Genomic DNA, 18,817 nt, shown 5'->3' with positions numbered 1-18,817 from the left:
GGGAAAAAAACCCACGCTCGAACTATCCTCTTCTGAGGATAATTTTAGTCCAGGATAAAAAAAAGACCATAGCACATAAATAAGCATATGACAGTTACAACAAGTCACAAGACATAACATGTAATAAGGGGGAGGATGAATGGGAAGGGGGTAGGGGGGTGACCGCGATGCGGCCGCCTGACCAGCTGCACGGATTCCCACGTGCGCTCCGCAGGTCGAACCACGTCACGGGGGAAAAAGAATCGGAGCGATGAAGACGGTGATAACACGGATGTGTATGCGCGTGTGGTTGTCCAGTTGTGTATGTGTATGCGTGTACAGGTCCTAGCTGCTTCGTCGAGGTCTGCTCATCATGAAGACAGTCCCGGCTTATCAGTCCAATGTCCGAGAAGGAGGGGGGTGATGGTGGGGGCCCTAGATTCCATGCGTACTTCCATCCAGGGGAAAGGCCAAATAGCGTTGTTTGTTTTGGAGGGACGGCCGCTAACAATTTCAGACAGCCTTGAGTCCGTGGTCTGTATCTCTTCACTGGCGCCGATCAGCCCGAATCAGAAAAAACTCTTTCCGCAGCGCGGATTCCAACTTCTCCATGTTGTTGTCGATCGCGCGGAGTCGCTCCAAAACTGCAACAATATTGCGGTTGAGCTCAGTCACCGCTTGAGTCTGAGTGTTGGACATTCGCGCCAAGCCATCCAGAATGACCGGCAGCTTCTTCACTTCCAATAGAGCGGCTCCTGACGGTTGAATTTTGCGATAGAACAGAAAGCTGCCAAAACCAAACAGCAGCATACCTGTTATCAGAAGGCCAATAATGTAGATGTCTTCCACATGCTCCACGGACAGTACTGCCAGGCACACCGGTCTCCACTTTCTCCATGTATTCAGGCCGTATCCGGCAGCAAGTGTCCCCGGAGGGCAAGCAGGCTCCCAACTGCCTGCTCTTTTCCTCGAAAAAATGTTGTCGATTACATCGAGAGACCAGCCAACTAATTCCATGGTTAGTTCTTCGGATGAAAAATACGGTAGGAGGCTAGGAAAAAAAGTTAGACAAAGACAGCACAAAGACTAAGTGGCGAGCAAGGGAAAAGGGTGGAGTGAGGGCAGGAGCAGTGCAAAAAAGTGTCCGCCTTTGTCGAGAGCCAAGCAGAATACTGCTCAAAGGTAACAAAATAAACACAAGCGCGTCCAGTATTCATACACGAGTACTGTGATTGGCCAGCAATCGGTTCAGGGTGCACCCCGCCGACTGCCCGAAATATAGATAGGCTAAACTACCGTACTCTCGCGACCCTCGTGAGGATACGCGATTTGGATAATGGGTGGATGGATATGAAAAAGGATATGCAACACTTAAAATTTACATCAAAATAGACATTTCACTGGAATCGCAGTATAAATCGAGTAGACCTATGTAGTGGGAAAGTATTATGCGATGGAAGTCACAATCGTCACAATCTCTATTCAAGGTCATCTCGCAGATGTTTGATGGTGTTGAGGTTCATCCACACCACTAAAGTCATTCCTGCATGAATTTTTGGAACTTGCTTTGTGTCCTGGGACACAGCCATGCTGGAAGAGAAATGGACCTTTCTAAAACTGTTCCTGCAAAGTTGGAAGTGAGTCGCTTTGGAAGTTACAATTGTTCAGAAAATCTAAAATTCAAAATGACCTAATCAATGAATAAGTCAGTGTGAAATTAATGGGGTCAAGCATTTGGCGTTAAAATTTGATGCTCAGTATTTATTATGTGAATTATAGGTTTTTAAGCAGGCCTGGCCGCAATCAAAATTCTTCTTTTCAAATATGTTGAGTATCTAATTTAGTTATAAACCACAGTGTAAAGAAGAACATGCTCTGTCTTTTTTCATTGCCTGTGGTCACAGCAGGTCTGACAACCAGATGGAGTGGTTCCTTGTATGTCACCAGTAACTATGTGAATCAATGTGAATGGACAAACTTGCATTCTGATGATCTAATCTTTCAATCATAATAATTATGATAATAGCCTTGTGCATTTTATTTGAAGGTGCCTTTCTTTGCACTCAAGGACATTGTACAATGTTATATTATATTGAATAAAAGAACAATAAAAATTGGAATTTGAGAAAAAAAAACTGAGAGGGGCAGATCAAAATGACAGGTTGAGTAGGCCGTTTCAACCAAGTGCGTTTTGTGTTGTGGAATGGATTGACTGAAAGAGTCTCTCCGGAATTGCCATCATTCTGTCGTGGTGTACTTGGTGCAAAGCCTGCATTTATGCTTTGCCATGTGTGCAATCAGGGAAGGGAACAGGTGCAAACTGCACTCAGATGTCAACATTTATGAACTTACTAGCTGGTTCGCCGCCCTCCGGGCGGCTCATCAGCTAGTTCCTGCGGAAGGCTGGTAAGGTGGGCCTTCGGCCCACAAAAGTGTTGTTGCTTGGTTCAACTTTTTGTTCATCTTCATTGCTTATCGTGAAAATAAAGAGATGTTTAGCTCTACTAAATAACTAACAATTTCATTGCAATGCTTGTGGGTAGACAACATTTTTTTCGCTAAGATGCCCGCGCGATCGTAGTGAGCCACTGTCTGAGCGGCACAGTGGCGGCGCGCAGTGACGGCGCGCAGCGGCGCGGTTAAGTAGGTACGTTTTGAAAAGGGACAGACGGAAGGACAGACCGCGTGTGGGACGACGCGCAATATATATATAGATTGAGCTGGAATGTCCTTTCGCGCAATAACCTTTGTGAATCGGATGTGAAGACAGAGTAAACTGCGGGTGCAAGTGAAGAGCAATTAACCCTTTCATGCACCCTGGAACCTGATGACAGAATAAGCTGTCCACTGTAGTAACCGCTGTCCCTGAAAGACTTAAAGGCACTATGAGCGCCCACAGTTCATTCTTTGTGGATCCAGCCCTGAAGTTTTAAGGGGGTCCCAGGGAGGTTTATTCATTTATGATGAGCACCCTTCTCCTGATCCATTTTTGGGGGGTGGGTACATTGCTTTTCATGGAACTAATTGCCATAAAGGCCATCACAGCTGAAGTGCTCCCTCAGGGGCTCTCTTTTCTTTTTGCTTGTTTCCTCCCCTCCTCCGACACAAGTTTTTTTTTTTATCATCGTTTTCCATATGTGGTAAACAATCTGTTCGTGGAAATTAGGGTCCGATGACTGATGAAGCGACACATCATGACTCTCCTACCTCCTCTGCGTCTCTCTCTCTCTTTCTTTCACTTTCATACTCCATGCATCCCTTTCAGCTCTTTTCACTTTTGTGCCCCCACCCTCTGTTTTGCCTTGTTTGGCACGCAGCCTGTATTAACAGTGGTGGTGATGATGGTGGAGTGTGCGTGTGCTTGTGTGTGTGTGTGTGTGTGTGTGTGTGTGTGTGTGTGTGTGTGTGTGTAGGGATGCGGGCAGGGGGTCTGAAATGAAGATTGAAGTGGACAAAAAAGCCCTTGTGCAACCTGGAGGTGGAAATTAATAATGATAAAAATAATTACTGCCCCATTCCTCCCTGACCTAGTTTTCATAATGGAGAACGATTGCCCCCAGTCGCACACTATGGATGTGTGTTTAAGTTTTAGTGTGTCAGTGTGTGCGCATGGCCAAGAGAATGGGTGTGGTGTCATCGGGCTGGATGTAGGCCAGGACCTACAGTACATGGAGAAACTTATCACCAAAACCTGGCACATGAATGCACATAGGGAGAAAGAAGGTGGTCTCTAAGTACCCACTCCACAGCGGCCAACTTTAATTCATCCACAAATTGAATTCTTACAATTTTATTTTATTTTTTATGTACTTTGCATACACTACTCTCCGCACTGAATTTTGGGAGAATGAGGGAAGCCACTTCCCTTGGATGGCAAAAAAGTTGGCTGTGGTCTCTCCCACCACGGTGCAAACGCCCCCTTCTACCTTATTCCGTCTAGGAAAATACGAAAAGAAAAGAAAAAGTCTACCCATGCGCACAGTTAGACACTTTGCGCTACACTTGAAAAAAGTTTTTTAGCAAGTAATATAATAAAAAAGTTTCTTAGCAAGTAATATAATTCCTTTGGGCAGGCCAAAACAGGGTTGCCAAATTTGCCTTTCAATTCTAAACTCCTGATGAGGGCGTTCTATTGTTTAAGATTAAGATTAAGAAAACCTTTATTAGTCTCGCAATGGAGAAATTCCAGATTCACAGCAGCAAAGTTATGAAAGGAAGAAGTAGAACAACAAAAAAAATAGGAGCTGCCTGAAAGGCAGCCACTCTCGCGGCGCCATTTTGAAGTCAAAAATAACAAAAATAACACAAGACAACACATAGGACAGAGACAGTCGTGCAATCTTCACCACTTTTCTGCATACACTTTGTTGTCTGAAGCAGTTATAGATGAAAGAGGAGAGGATCAAAGTGTCCTTTCACCAGTGGATCAGAGACATCATGCTGAAAATGTGCACACGTCTGCTACAAGCAAAGTTTTGAAAGCAAACACGAAGCTGTAGCGTCCCTTGACGAAAAGAGATTAGTTCACTTCTCCTGTCCCACATAATCCGCTTCAAACTCCAAGCCGCGACTCCCAGCTCCAAATCCGCATCGGCACTCCGCGCCAACGCTCCTTTCTTCTCATCGTCGGCTCCTCAAGACCTCCATCCATCCAGCCGCAGACCGTTCAACAGCACCGATCTCTCCGCTGAACAAAGCGGGGCTGTGAAAAATGCTGCCCATTACAGGCGCAAGACACAAGCGCCCCGGGACTGTCCAGCAACGACAGTCAAATGGCGCCGACATTCCTCCAGTCAGAAACAATGCTGGTATACCCATGCTGCCGAGAAGGCGCAACCACCAAGCACAGAGTCTCCTCCTTGATTAATGTCGTGGCCAAAAAATGCTGAAAAAGGTCCACATCAAGTCCACACGACGTAACAACAAACACAAAGTGACAAAAGAAACACAAGAACAACAAAAAAAAGCAAGGCTCATAAGAGCACTTGCTGACGGCTGCCTACTCGGGCGCCATCTTGACTTCTGGTAAAAAAAAAGGGTGGTTGGCATCTGACAGGGACGATTTGCAAAAATAATATCAAGAAATAACTACCATGTGTGAAGCCCGTTTTTTTGTCTTGGCTGTTGTCTGGTCCGTTCATCCTCAACTTTCTTGTCAGCCTGTCTCACGCATATCCACTCACAAAGCTGCTCTGAATCAATGATTGGCAAAGCCGCATCACTTGGGTGAAGCTACAATGCACATAACCGATCTGTGTAGTTCCATCACAACCAGAAAGGGCTACGGCATAAGTTGTGCTGTTCGAATTGTCAGCATTTGTCAAAGGCATCCATTAGTTCTGGGTCCGGAGGAAAAGGCATTGTCATGTACACGTTCTGTTAGTGTCCAGCAGGTGGGAGAGGCATTCCCGGTTTTTCCTAGTTGCGCACCTGTCTGGCATCACAATTATTGGGATTATTTAAGGACCTCATGGACCCACATACAGCTGTCACGGAACGTGATCATGGCTGGCGTCCGGACCATTCAGCAATTCACGTATTTTCAAGATGGACAACACTAAGTTCAAGTCAACTTTATTGTCAAATGTGCTCTACGTGTAACATACAGCACAGATTACATTTATTTTTTCTCAGACCACCATTTTGGCCATTGACCTTATCAATTGAACTGGTAAAACAAAAACTCAAGACTGGGAGGGAGGGTCTCAAGGCTGTTGGTTTGCCATCATTCTGTCTCAGCCCATTCTGTTCAAATTCCGAGAATCCATGGTCGCAAATATGTTGTTCTTGGCGACTTTTTACTGCACTATGCAGTTCATATTTATGACTCTATTATTTCGGCGACATTGGTATCAGAATCTTGACAGAGTCCATTTATTTCTCTCACACCCAGTCTTATATTTATACAGCAAACCAGAGCAGCAGCAGGAAGAATTTTTAGCTACTCTTTTTAAATGTTCTGTTTATCATGGCAAATTCTGAACTTAAAATTCTCTGGAATGAGGCAAGCAATACTGCAGTGGTCTCAACTTAACAATGGACCTCAAATGATCGCTCAAAGCAAGCGTATGCATATTTGCACATTCCCAAATTTCACTCAAATGTATTCTCCTGGTCATTGGTACCGCTCTCTGAATCTTGATGATCAGCAAAGTGCAACACTGTAAATAAATTGTATTTTACATGGTGGTCTCGATCCTTCTAGTGGAGGATGACTGAAACGAATATAGTCGCTGCAAGCACATTAAAAACTTCCAGCCTGCACTCTTGAAGAAGTCCACCGTCAAGTTAATTAAAAGTGCTTAATGATCAAGAGCTTTAGGGCTGGTTGTGACTGAGATAACCGTTCACCTCGCTCCTCAATCTCGGCCAGCTGACCTTGTAGGACCTCTGAGATTTCACATCCTTGGAAAAGTTAATGCCTTGCTAGAACATATGCTGTTTGTTACTTTATCATCATAGCAGTCCAGTACCGATGCTCAACATGGGCTTAACAACACAGTAAAAAACAAACTCTTGAAATGGTAACGCACCTGCTCCTTGTCACGCTCTGTCATGCTTCTTTGCATCACTTCATTTAGTCTGCTGATGTCATGCAGTAAGGGCCTGGATTACGTCTGAACTTTGTATACAAATTACATGTGAAATGTGCCGCTAATGGCTGTACGCAGTTCACTTGGTCACGAAATGTGATTACTGCATCCAATATATCACAGTCGTGAATATGGCTAACACACGCCATTAATGACTAACTAGAGCAGCTTTCAATCATTCAGTGAGCAATCGGAGAACTTAAGTTGTTCAAGGGTACCTTAGGTATGCTTGGAGGACCATGTTCTTGACCCCCCATTCACAGTTTGTATTTTTTGCATAAAATACAGGTACATTATTTCAATGTTTCCTAATGAGATGTGACCCCCACGTTAGAAGCAAACGACATTGTGAGTGAGGCTTTTATAAATATTTTCATCCCTGCCAATCTGCCAGTGTGTGTACTGGCCTGTGTTGGAGATGGAGAAGCGGCTCGTCTGGCGGGTGAATTGCTTCACTTGAAGCGATTAAAAAAACAAACAAACCCAAAAACATTCTATGTTGTCAAGCGAAAAGAAGCAGACATCGGCGAAGTTGTAGTGTGTGGTTTGTTTGAAATTACAAATGCACTGAGCCTCTGTTTAACTGCGTGAAAGCATCTGGCCTGAATGCGCGACTGCTGAGGGTCAGTCAACCCGAGTGTGTGTCCAGCTTGATGCTTTGTGAGTTTGTGTGCATTTAACCACAACATACAGAGTCAGCAGACACCGACCTAATCTCACAAATAGTTCACAAGTTATGCAATCTAACATTGGGCACTGTATTTTGCTTGTTAAGAAACTTTTCATTTTGGGGTTCTTGGAAAATGTTCAACTGTATGCATGCCTACCAATTTGACACTTTCATTTTACATGATAGCGTTTCTTTGAGGTACGTTACATCATCGATCCAGTTTGACCACAGCCTAAATGTACATGGAAATGAGCTTTTAACCACCACCACCATCGCAGATGACGACATCAACAAGACACAACTGTTGAGCTCAGAATCTGCCTGACTTCACCTCGATCAAATCCATCAAAATCGCGTTGCACCACTGCCACAACTTAGACCTGCTTTTACCGGGAAGTCGACTTAAATTTTCAGGTGCACTGGGGAGTGTAAAAGAAAACACCCTTGGTTCTCCAGCATGTCAAAATCCCAAACATGCTAATATAGACTTGTTCCGGCACGAAAATCAAGATGTGTCAGTTTTCATGCTGAGCACACCTTGCGCGTTCTCCAAAAATGGGGCCCTCTCGTCCAAAACCGCAACACCAAATTGAGAAAAGCTACGAAGTAAAAGACACTTTTTTTCTCTCTCAATAACCATTAGAATATTTTGTTTATTTTACTTACAATAAATCTTATCTTTCAGTTGATCCAGAATACATAAATTCCAACATTGTAGCCATTCAGTTAAATATTTGACAGCTGACTGATTTTTATGTTTAAGAATTGGCTTCATGGGTGCTTATTGCCGTTACTGTGATGTCTATGCACGGCCTTGAACTGCACAAATCGTTGTGTCCTCATTTAGGAACATGCGTGTGAGGATTAAAAAGAGGAAGGGAAAATACGTTGGGTGTGTACACTGTGCATGTAAAATGCTCATCTATCAGATCCCCCGACCCAGTGGGGGTTGCAAAGCAGCATAATGGCTGGTGTCTGTGGTGGAGCGATGTCTTCATCTGTAGGGGTTGGTTAAAAAAAAAAAAAAGTTGGAGAATTCAATGGAAAAGAAGATTCTGATGGAAAACCCATGAAAGACGCAACGGAGGGTGGAAAGGAAAAACAAACAGTACCATTGCAGAAGAGGGGAGGAGAGATGGAGAGGTTGCAAAAGGGGGAGATTGAACGTGGGGAGCGATTGTGGGAGGAAAAGATGTATGATAGAGGGTGGGAGAGGAGGAGACAGTCTGGTGGATGGGCAAAAAGACAAAGGGAAAGGAGACGGACGGGCATGAGAGGGATCTATCAGGGGGATGGTTAGACTTGAACACACGAAGCTGCATGGAGATCTCAAGTCTTAAAAGAGAGTTACCGGGGTTCCAGAGCAGTGCTCTAAGTGAGCCTTGAAGACACTGTGGAGAAGACAGCACCAGGAAGGGTTTAAGGAAAAGGCAGCGTGATAGACAACTGAAGAGAAGGGAGGAGGAGAGGGGAGGCCGTCCGTCTCTTGGAGCAGCACGCGAGGAGTTGGTGTTTGAGCGAGGCGAACGCAGAGAGGGAGGAGAGAGGGAGCCGCGCCACAGGGAGGGGGTGAGGTATTTAAATGCCGGAGAAGGACAGCGCAGCCGAAGCGCTCACCTCCCTGAGTTGAAGGTAGGATAGGGAGAGGAAGCGACAGAAGAACTTGAGCTTCCTCCACACTTTTTCAGACTTTGACTCAACATCGTAGCACACACGTACTCCCCCTGCACGCAGTTTTGGACTTTTGACTCATCACTGGACTCCAAAAGCTTCTCCTTGGAATCCAGCTACCTGCATCCTCCTTGCTCCCGTTCATCCAGCGCTCTCCTCAAATCCACACTCTCGCCCTCACGCTTTGAGGGCAGATGGCCGCGGCGTGGGCCTCTCTCGGGGGCGCCTTCGGCTGTGCCCTGCTGGCCCTGGTCCTGGGGAGCGGTGGCGTGGACTTCGGGGTGCCCCCCGCAAGCTTTTATCCCCGGTTCAACCCCTTTTTCTTCCTGTGCACCCATCACGCAGAGCTGGATGGAGTTGGGGTGGCTGAAGGTGGGGGTGAGGTGCTGCTCACCCTCCAGATTATGGGTAACCCCACCGCCTACACCCCAGGACAGGAATACCAAGGTGTGTCCACTTTTGTTTTTTTCTGAAAGGCGGAAAAAAACCACACTCTTTATTGTTGTAGTTTCCATGTATTCACTTTTTCTGATTGTGAATTTTACTTTTATTATTTAACCCTTTCATGCAACCTGATAACATGATAAACTGTCCACTGTAGTAACCGCTGTTCCATGTGAGTCTTTTTTTTTTGTAGATAGTTTCAATTGCTCGATGACTGAAAAGTCCACCATTGTAAAACCATCAGTTAAGTTCTCATCGTAAAACTAATCAACAGTTCATTGGAGGGACGAGAGAGAAACATGAACAAACCCAAATTCAATCTCAATTGACACAGATGTTTCTAGTCAAAAATAGACATTCCAATCCCATAACTTGTACTTTTCTTTCCGTTGTTGCATGTGTGAGAGGCCCGTTTCGTTCAGATGGTTGTTGTTTGGAAGTGTTGTTTATGTAAGCGTGAACAAAAAACAATTGTGATACTGAGTTGGACTTATTCACTGTGTTGAGGAGCAGCTTTGGTGTTTGACTAACCTGTGATCTGGATGCTCCGTGCGTAGGCAGCTTCTCCACAGAATGAGAGAGAAAAACAGAGAGAGAGCGAGAGAGAGAGAGAGAGAGAAATAACGGAATGGCAATGGACAAAGAGAGAAAGGATCAGTCAAAAATGCTCACGATTTAGGTTCAGTTATACCTTGCTTGGGGTGCTAGAGGCGACCGATTAATTTGGCTTTTCCCACAATGATGCACTGGCACCTGGTTGTGGAAAAGTGATCCCCCCGCCTCTGTGATCGCTGCAACTGTGTCGCCGCTGCTCTGCACTGGCTCTCCTAACTTACTTAACACTGGGGACAGTGACCCTCAGGGGTCAGCGCAGTTAGACAGAGGTCACTTTCCCATGCTACTGTCCTCTCCTCAAGAGCCCTGTGTATATAAATATGATTTATATGACTGATTTAATCTCACTCCCAAAGTAAAATAATCGACACTATTTGCGTGTTCGCCTCGAGTTTCATTTCATTTTCGTCCTCGCTCGCTTCACCATATTGTGTTATCTGAACAAACAAACTTCTTCAATTCAAATCGCATCTGTTCAACACAGTTTGTTGTGAAAGACGTGGTAGAGGCCAAGAAAAGCCTGGAGGCTGGAAGAATCAGTTTTATCCTTCTGGAAATTACCCAGGGATCAAGCCTTGTGTCAAGCACCTTTTAACTGAGGGATTGGAGGGAGAGATTTGAATAACTGGCTGCTGGATGGAAGGGATGGCGCGCACAGAGCGGTTTAAATAATTAGCATTAGAAACGGGGTGGACAGGGAGGAGGGGGAGATTTAAATACGACCGTGGAGTGAAGGGGAGATTTGAATGACGATGGAAGGATTGAGCAGATAAGACAGGAGCAGCGTGGCTTACACGGGGAAAAAAAACACAGGCTTCCAAGACGCTCACTTTTGTTTTCCGGCCCGTGTTTTGCCCCATGATGGCGACTCATCTTTAAATTTCTGCAGTTTTTCCAAGGAAGGGTGGAAGGCTGAACGGCAAATGAGCAAGTGACTGGATACGAAGTCAAGAAATAATTTTGCCTCATCTTACTTGACATATCGGTGCACACTCGTGCTTCCAGACATCCGAGTAGAAGGAAAATTGTGGTCTGTGGGGTTTCACCGGGGTCTTAAATTCACAAACAGCAACACAGTAACAATCCTTTCTGGTGACACAGTGTACATGTTAAGGCTCAATATTATGACTTCATGTTAATTTCTAGATAAATAGCTGCCATCTATTTGCCTTGGCTTGATCGGAATTCCTTTTGCGAGATCAGCGGCCCTCGCGTTTGGATTACATGTCGTTTAATCTCCTAAAAGCAACGTGTGATCTAACCAGTGAGCGAGCTTCATGAGGAAATGGTGGGAGGCAGGCATCAGAGATGCTGGCCATGTGCTTGGTGAAGGCTTGCACAACAGAATTTGAAAGAAATGCTATCGCAGGGTGTTTACAGAGGAAGTTAGACGACCAAGATGACTTGGTGAACCTTTTAATGGCCGAGACAAGAGGTGAAAGTCGGACAAAACATCCCATCTTTCAGCAGTAAGCAGAAGTAAGATTCTGCGCGGCCCATTTGCTTTACTGTAATTGAGTTTCTGACCTGACCTTTCTGCCTCCTCCTGTGTTGCTTTGGAACGATAAGACTGGGATGTGTGGGCCGTTCACTGTGCGCGCGTGTGTGTGTGTGTGTGTGTGTGTGTGTGTGTGTGTGTGTGTGTGTTACAGATTACTGTATTAAGTTATCAGAATGCGATGGCCAAGAAAGGTTAGTGCTTGTGCTGCCACTGTTGCCAGGATTGTGGTGGGAAAAAAACGCGGAGAGAAATAGAGTTCTTGGAGACTAAAGAGAAGAAGCAATGTAAAGATGATGCACGCTTCAGGTCTGCGCAAGACAAAAAGCAAGTGTCACTCACACATATAATCACAGTGCCTATGTTTGCCTTTATCTTCCAGAGGGCAGCGCGGTAAGGTCACGCTGGGATCTGACCTGTCCTCCAAAATAGACAACAGGTCGTTTGCTATACTCTGAAAGTAGATTTGCTGGTTGCATTGTGCTGTGGATTACTCGAAAATCAATTTGGAGTCACATTTTTGGAATTTGTGCAGCTCTGGATGAAGGTGAGAGAAATTCACAGGAGACTTTTTGTTTTTTGGACATTTTGAGGCACTGTGGTGAGAACTGAAAAGTCAACCGCCCAATTTAAAAGATATTCCTCTTACATGTATTACCTCATACTGTACATCATATTCTATTGCCATGGAAGTACGTCATTTTGGCACATTTTTTACGGAGATTTGCACTATACTGTATCTCTTGTTTCCTATTGTGAAGACTGCAAAGATGTTGCCTATACAAAATCATGTTTGCAGGAAGCAACCAAAAGCTCAATTTTAGTTGAGAGTAATTATTAGATTACATTGCCAGACTGATTTTTTTAAATTATTTTTTTTGTGGCCCATCACAGTAATAAGTCATGAAAGCACAATGGAAACAATTACCGGTAGTTGAGGAGTGGCAGAGAGATGTCCTGCTTGAGCAAGAATGTGGCCAGTAACTTTTTGTTTTGGGGCACTTTGTTGAATGTGTTTAACATGACGTGTTCCGTCATTGTAAAAGCCGCAGTTGTGTCAGCTTTTTCAAAACCGGGATATGTCAGCACAGTACACCAATAGAATATCCCTTTTGTCTTTTGTGGCATCGAAAGAGCTGACTATCATAAAGTGGTTCAGGTCTTTTTTTTTCTAAATGTCGCTTGGCATATGGTTTTGGTGTATTTTGTATTCATGATTCGTCATGCGTAATAATGACATACAATGTTTGTTTTGTTTCATCTGATTTGACTTTTTTTGTCACCCACGGAAACACATTGGATTTCTTTTTCAATTTCAGTCAGTCTCTCGCCACAGAAATGTCATTTTGTCCACTAGACACAGGTTTCAGCCCCCCCCCCCCCCCACCCCCCGGTTGCTCAAATATTGTGGGTTTGTAACAGAATCCAAGAACTCAATATGAGCCAAAAATGCTATCCCTTTTTCCAATTTTGGAGATCATTTTTCCCCCTAGAATGAAAAGACAGACAAGAATTTCAATTGGGCTGAGCCTGATTTTGTTGAACAACTTCTAAGATATGTGCGTTATCGTAAGCAATATGAGAATCTCGAGTTTAGGCTTGTCCAATACAGCATCTCATAAGATATTCCATTTCTGACAAGAACAACTGGGCAGCTGCACACTTCACTAATGCTGGGAAGAGCAATAAACTCTATTGTTTGTGTTCAAATCATGAACAGACCGATGGGACCACAGAATAAATCTGTGCTTACCCTGGCGACGCCTTCAAAATACAACAAAAATACAATTTCTGGTGTGTGAGAACATGTCTAGCATGGGCTTTCTCCTTATTTGTGCTAAATGTCTCGAAGCACAACAAAACTCCGGTCCAGATTCTCAGTTTTAAATGAGATAACTTTTGGTTTTTGCAGTAGTCGGACTCCTCCGGAGCTTCATTGCCAAGTTATTAGACTACATTACAGAATTGTCAAGTCAAGTCAACAGTATTTATAGAGCACTTTCGAACAGCCATCGCTGCATACAAAGTGCTGTACATGGAGCGATTTAACATACACGATAAACAGTAAGACGAATCGGTAATAAAGGTAATAAATAAATTGTGTGTTTTCAAAAAAATTTTTTAAAAATTTTATTCAACTGTAACTAGTGAAAAGTATTTTCTTTACTTGGATTTACAATATTTTTTTCAAAATGCCTCTCCAGGCAACCACCTTCATTCTAAGTCTGTAGATGAACATGGCAACCATGTCGAAGTAAAGGTCAGCAGTACAAGGCCTTGTTTAGGCTTTGGAAAAGCAGATGTTATCCGAGCAGCACTTGGCCCTATCAGTAAAGCAACACAGCGATGCCATGGAAGCGCGTACTCCCATCTTTAAGTTGTCACTTGCGACATGCCAAAATGACATTACTGTCATCTGTTGTGACTTTAGTTTCCTGTCAGGTGTCATGGTCACCTAACACAGCGCCTAGCAACATTGAGAGCTGTTATGGGTCTGTTTTCAGCCCTTTTTTTTCTTTTATTTTTGCCAGCGCTGCCGTCTTCGCATTTGCAATTTTTTTTTTCCGGGCCATTTTGCCCATTCCTTTTTCTTCCTTCCAGGTACTCACCTCTCTGTAGCGCATGCTTTCTTAAAAGAGCCGTTGCAGGAATTGGTCTGTGAACCAACAAAAGGCCTGGCCTAGTTTGCATGCAGTCATCCAATTTCGGAGAACAGGGGAGGCAGAAAGGGAGGCGAGAGAGAGGCAAGTGGAGAGGGGACAAGGGGCTAATGGTTTAATGGGGCTCTCCTGTGAGCAAAGGAAAGACCAACATGCAGCACATAGTTGCACTTTAAAGTGTAGCAAACCCTTTGAATTCATTAACTTCCCAGCTCCTCAGTCACTCAGAATCCCGCCGCTTTGTCTGAATGGGTCACTTCACTGAGTCGAGGGAAGTGTGTCAAGTGCAGTACTATTTGTATGGGTGTCGTGCGTGTGTTTGGGTGTTCCCGTGATGTGGACGATGAATGATGAAGCATTGAAGGAGCACTGCTTTCGCCAAGATATGTCCGATGTTGGTTTCTTTTGTGTGGAAGGAGCAGATGGGCAAGAAATGAGAATGGATATGCATTTGGAATTTTCCCCATTGTCACACATGCACGCTTGGCCGTGCACGCAACTCTGAGCTCGTAGTGGGTGATCCATCATTACAAAGAGACACGTCAGATGTTGTGCTTGCTAAACAGATATATCCTGATTATCAGGCTTTTAGAATTTGTTCTATCAATGGAGCAGGAAAATTACTGGGCTTTTATTTGCCCCCTGCCTGAGTGCCTAACTGGCAGTTCATTGATATTTATGTCAAGTTGCATTCAGTTGGTTTCATTCTGAAAAAGTGGGAAAGAATCTTCTCCAATTGCTTCATTTTTTTAGTCTGTGTACTGCAGCTTGCGTGATGCAGGTTTGTTTGTAAAGTAAGAAGCCTTTCAGTGCATCTCAGTGATGAGGTGTGTTCCTCCTCCAGTCTTATTTAGGCAAGCGGCACTGAGCTCTTACATTTTTTATTGTCCGTTTCCTCAATGGATTCCATTTTTTTCCCTTTCTTTCAACCAAAGCATGCAAGCTTTTAACAAGCAAATGCAAATCGTGTTTTCAGTAACTTTCATGAGTGGGCAGATGAGTGGGTGTAAGTACTCTCAGGATGTTGAAGAGCGTGTGTGTCTGTTGACTTCCAAAATGGGCTGCGCTGATAGGCTCAAGGCTGCCACCACGGCTCAAGCAGGCACTTGCTTCCTCTGTGACTCTTTGTGGTCCGCGAAGGATTTTCCAGGCATCCACAAAAATTTTAGAAAACAACCCTTCCAAAACATTATTTTCCACACTTTGCGGCACATTATGGTGACTGAAAAGCAGTGCCGTTTTTGATTAAAAGTCATTCACTTCTTCACATCTTCAAATCCAAATCAATGTTTTTCAGCAAGCAACAAAAAAAAAGATGCTATCATGCTAAACGCATTCCCTCCCAAAGACATGTGTATGTCTTTTCACACTCCACACGTTCAACCCCAGATACTTATTTTTTTTTCAAATTTTCCAAGACTTAGGGTAAAAAAAAAGGGGGGGGGGGTCCTAGATTTGGCTGGTACTGAATGAGTTAAGGTACCAAACGCTGCATCTTTCAAGTTAATATTATCCCAAATATTGCTATAACATAACATGAGCACGAATAGCAACACAACACCAGCCCAAACTCATGTTCAATTTATGGAAAGTTGAAAAAAAAGACTCTCGTTAAACTTTTCAAATCATCTTCCAGGACACTTTTAAAAAAAGGTCTTAGAGAGCCATGAGTAATGCAACAAATAAAACGATGACTTGGCGAAGCAGTTTTATAGGACTGGATCTATAAACATTTAATTTCATGCAGAACAATTTCATTCTGCACCAAAGTTTTATGGCCATCCACTTTTTTAAAATAACAAAACAAGCTTCTTCAAATGTAACTAACATAAGTGTTTACTCGTTATCGAATAAAAGACATCCAAACTTAAAATCTTGAGGCGACATAATGCCGCGCAGCCCCCGCAGAGTGAGGACAGTTCATTGTTCAAGACAATTAATAGATTTTGTTCTCAAGCTTTTTTCAAAACTTGAAATCATTAATAACGTGTCAAAAATAATCGACAAGAGAATTCAGATGCCGTTTGTCATGAAACCACAGACTGTACGAAAGCTCACTTCTGTTGAAGCGCAGACCGTCAGTTTTTTCTTAATGTTTCCCATCAATTGTTATTTGTCAGCAAAACGTCTGTCTGTGAAATAATGACGGACCTGCCGTCAGCTTTGAAAATCACGCTTAACACACCCACCACAGTGTGTCTCTGCCAACTCATGCTAATGATTACATCGTAACAATGGCTCTGTGTTCACTTTTCTCATGTCCTTTGGGTGCACTTGAATTGTGATGGATCCTTTTTAAACCATCTCCTCCCTCTTGGTCACCCCAAATGCTTGTGTGTGGGGTATTTTTTTATTTTTTTGGGGCGGTATTTTCCCAGCCGCTGTTGATTTTTCTCTCAACCTTACCCATGGCCTCGTCCTCTCAGAGAATGGAGCTCCTGTTAGTGAATTGTGTTCCTCCCTTTGCCACTTCTTCTCCCACTCCGGAATCTGGAACCTCCCCCTGGTGCCTTCATTGACAGCTCGGTAATCCCCGCTTGGGGGGGCAACGTGTCGTCTGTGCTGATAGCATTCAACGGGTCTTGTAGCGCCTCAGAAGACCAACTGCAGAGTAGGCAAAGTGGTGCAACTAGCAGGGTGCTGGTGACTCGGCGCGTGGCGCTGGCGGATTAGCCTTAGCCCCCTCATCCCCCTTTTTTCCAACACCGGCCCCCTTCAAAAAGCCTGGCCCACTCAGGCTCGACTTGGCAGGCTGGCAGAGGCAGATTACACAGCCCCTCGCATGCACAGCTCACACACATCCTCTGTCCAAAGTGACAGCATGGGCGAGGGGGTTGGTGTTTACAGGGGTCTGAAAATATCTAATTCTCCTAATACTCTCTTGTGAAATACCCCCATCCCCTCATAAATAACATATAACTCCATACCCCACAGATTTGGGTCATAGTTAGCTTAGTACAGCTGGGTACTTTTACTGACCAATCTTAAAGGGAATACAATAACATTTCCATACAATACCACCTTGTAGCATCATTCATTCTGGAGGCCAACCAATTTAATACCTGCACACTGATTAAAGAATGAAGTCATATGCTAGTCATATGCTATTTATTGAATGGTCAACTGAGAATTGGAAATGGTAAAAAAGTGGTTAACATGTCTGCCTTCAGTTGAGGTTTGTGGTTCACATAGGTTGGCATTCATGTGTGGATTATATTTGTCCTCTCCGTGCATTGCGCCAGGTGCTCTGGCTTCCCCACACACTCACAAAACATGAATGTTTGGTTCAATGAAAACTTTGAATTGTCTCGACTGTAAGACTGAATGTGAGTGTCAATAGTTGTTAGTCTCCTTGTGCCCTTCGATTAGCTGGCAACTCGTTCTGGATGTACTTTGGTCCAAAGTCTGCTGGGGTAGGCTCCAGCTACACCATGATCCTAATGAAGAGGCACTCATAATACGGTAAATTGTGGCGCAGGCACGATTGTTTTTAGATTGGTGATTCTCCCAGAATGTGTGATTCCTAATGTGTGTTGTGAGAGCTCTAACGGAGTGCCGCGGGAACTTGGCAAATTTCACTTGATTGGTGAGAAAATTATTGATGAAGAATAAATAATGTATCCTTATCTATCTATGCCAGCCATGTATAGTGACAGAAAGAACAAATAAATGATCTATGAGATGGCAAAAAGTATGAAACTGACACATGTATCCTCTTTTTGTGGCAATTTTGCTTGGTGGCTTTCCGTAAAAAAATGTGCCTTGACTCAATAAAAGTTGGGAATCACTGCGGTAGACGATCTAAGGTCTCAGCTAGAATTTTGAAAAAAGCCTTGGAATTTAAATCGCTAGACAATGGTAATTAACGTGATACTTTCCTAATTAGTCCAATTCAATTAGATATAAAGACAAAAACTTTTAAATGGTTCCACCATCATAGAAAAGTACACTTTGGTGTCTTTAATTATTCCGATTAGTGCTTGTAATCAGAAGTCAATCCCTCTTTTTCAGTTTATGCACCCCACCTCCCTTTACATGCTCACTTCGATCTCCTAAATTTCACTCCATCCTTTCATACCTCAGAGCCATCCAGGCAAATTTACTAATGTCAATAGTTCACTCAGCTGGCCATGATTTGTAACCTCAACACCAAGAAGGAGCAGAGCAAGGGGGAAAAAAGACACTTCTTCTTCCTTTCCAGCCAGCAGGATGTCTTCCACTTCCATTAAGAGCCAATCTCCTGTACAGCTTTTAGACTGAGAGAATAAAGCTGTCATCGTTTTAATGTCAAATGACATCTGTGTGCTGTCTGAAAAGTCTGAAATCCTGACTAACCACTATATAAACCAGTCACATGATGACTGGCTGAGTTATTGTTAACTGATCTTTAGTTGACATCTGTTCTTTAAGCTGCTGAGCTAACTGATGCATTGATTGGACAGAACTACAAACAATGTGATTTATATATCCATCCATCCATTCAGATGAAAATGGTGAACACAAGTGCTAGCATAGCTAATCAACTTCTCATAAGCCCCTTGCGATCCAGGCAGGTTGGCAAATACAGTCAAATTCCGTAAAACCAAAGGCAGCAGGGATCCATCTCAGAAAGGCTTGGAATGATATAATGAAGTGGAATGATAGTCATAAACAATGGGAAGATTCTGTTCCTTGGGGTTCTATTTGT

At 43.8% G+C, this 18,817-nt stretch overlaps 2 protein-coding genes across 6 annotated transcripts in view; one reads left to right on the top strand and one right to left on the bottom strand.

Moving 5' to 3' along the window:
* LOC127598052 (tumor protein p53-inducible protein 11-like) overlaps positions 1-18,817 on the bottom strand; it is an 823,313-nt gene that overhangs the window by 92,341 nt on the left and 712,155 nt on the right. The window lies entirely within an intron of this gene.
* Positions 8,773-18,817, top strand: part of reln (reelin) — an 89,318-nt gene continuing 79,273 nt past the window's right edge. For 2 of the 5 annotated variants that reach the window (XM_052061514.1, XM_052061512.1), the window contains exon 1: positions 8,775-9,360. In XM_052061514.1, coding sequence (XP_051917474.1) covers positions 9,108-9,360 — 253 coding nt within the window. In that variant the 5' untranslated portion in view covers positions 8,775-9,107. Of the gene's footprint in view, positions 9,361-18,817 lie in introns of all 5 variants that reach the window. The other 3 variants (XM_052061510.1, XM_052061511.1, XM_052061513.1) reach the window with 3 other exon arrangements.

The sequence above is a fragment of the Hippocampus zosterae genome, chromosome 3, assembly GCF_025434085.1.
Source record: "Hippocampus zosterae strain Florida chromosome 3, ASM2543408v3, whole genome shotgun sequence".
NCBI lineage: Eukaryota > Metazoa > Chordata > Actinopteri > Syngnathiformes > Syngnathidae > Hippocampus > Hippocampus zosterae.
Note: the sequence above shows the minus strand (reverse complement) of the source record. Positions and strands in the feature narration are given on the sequence as shown.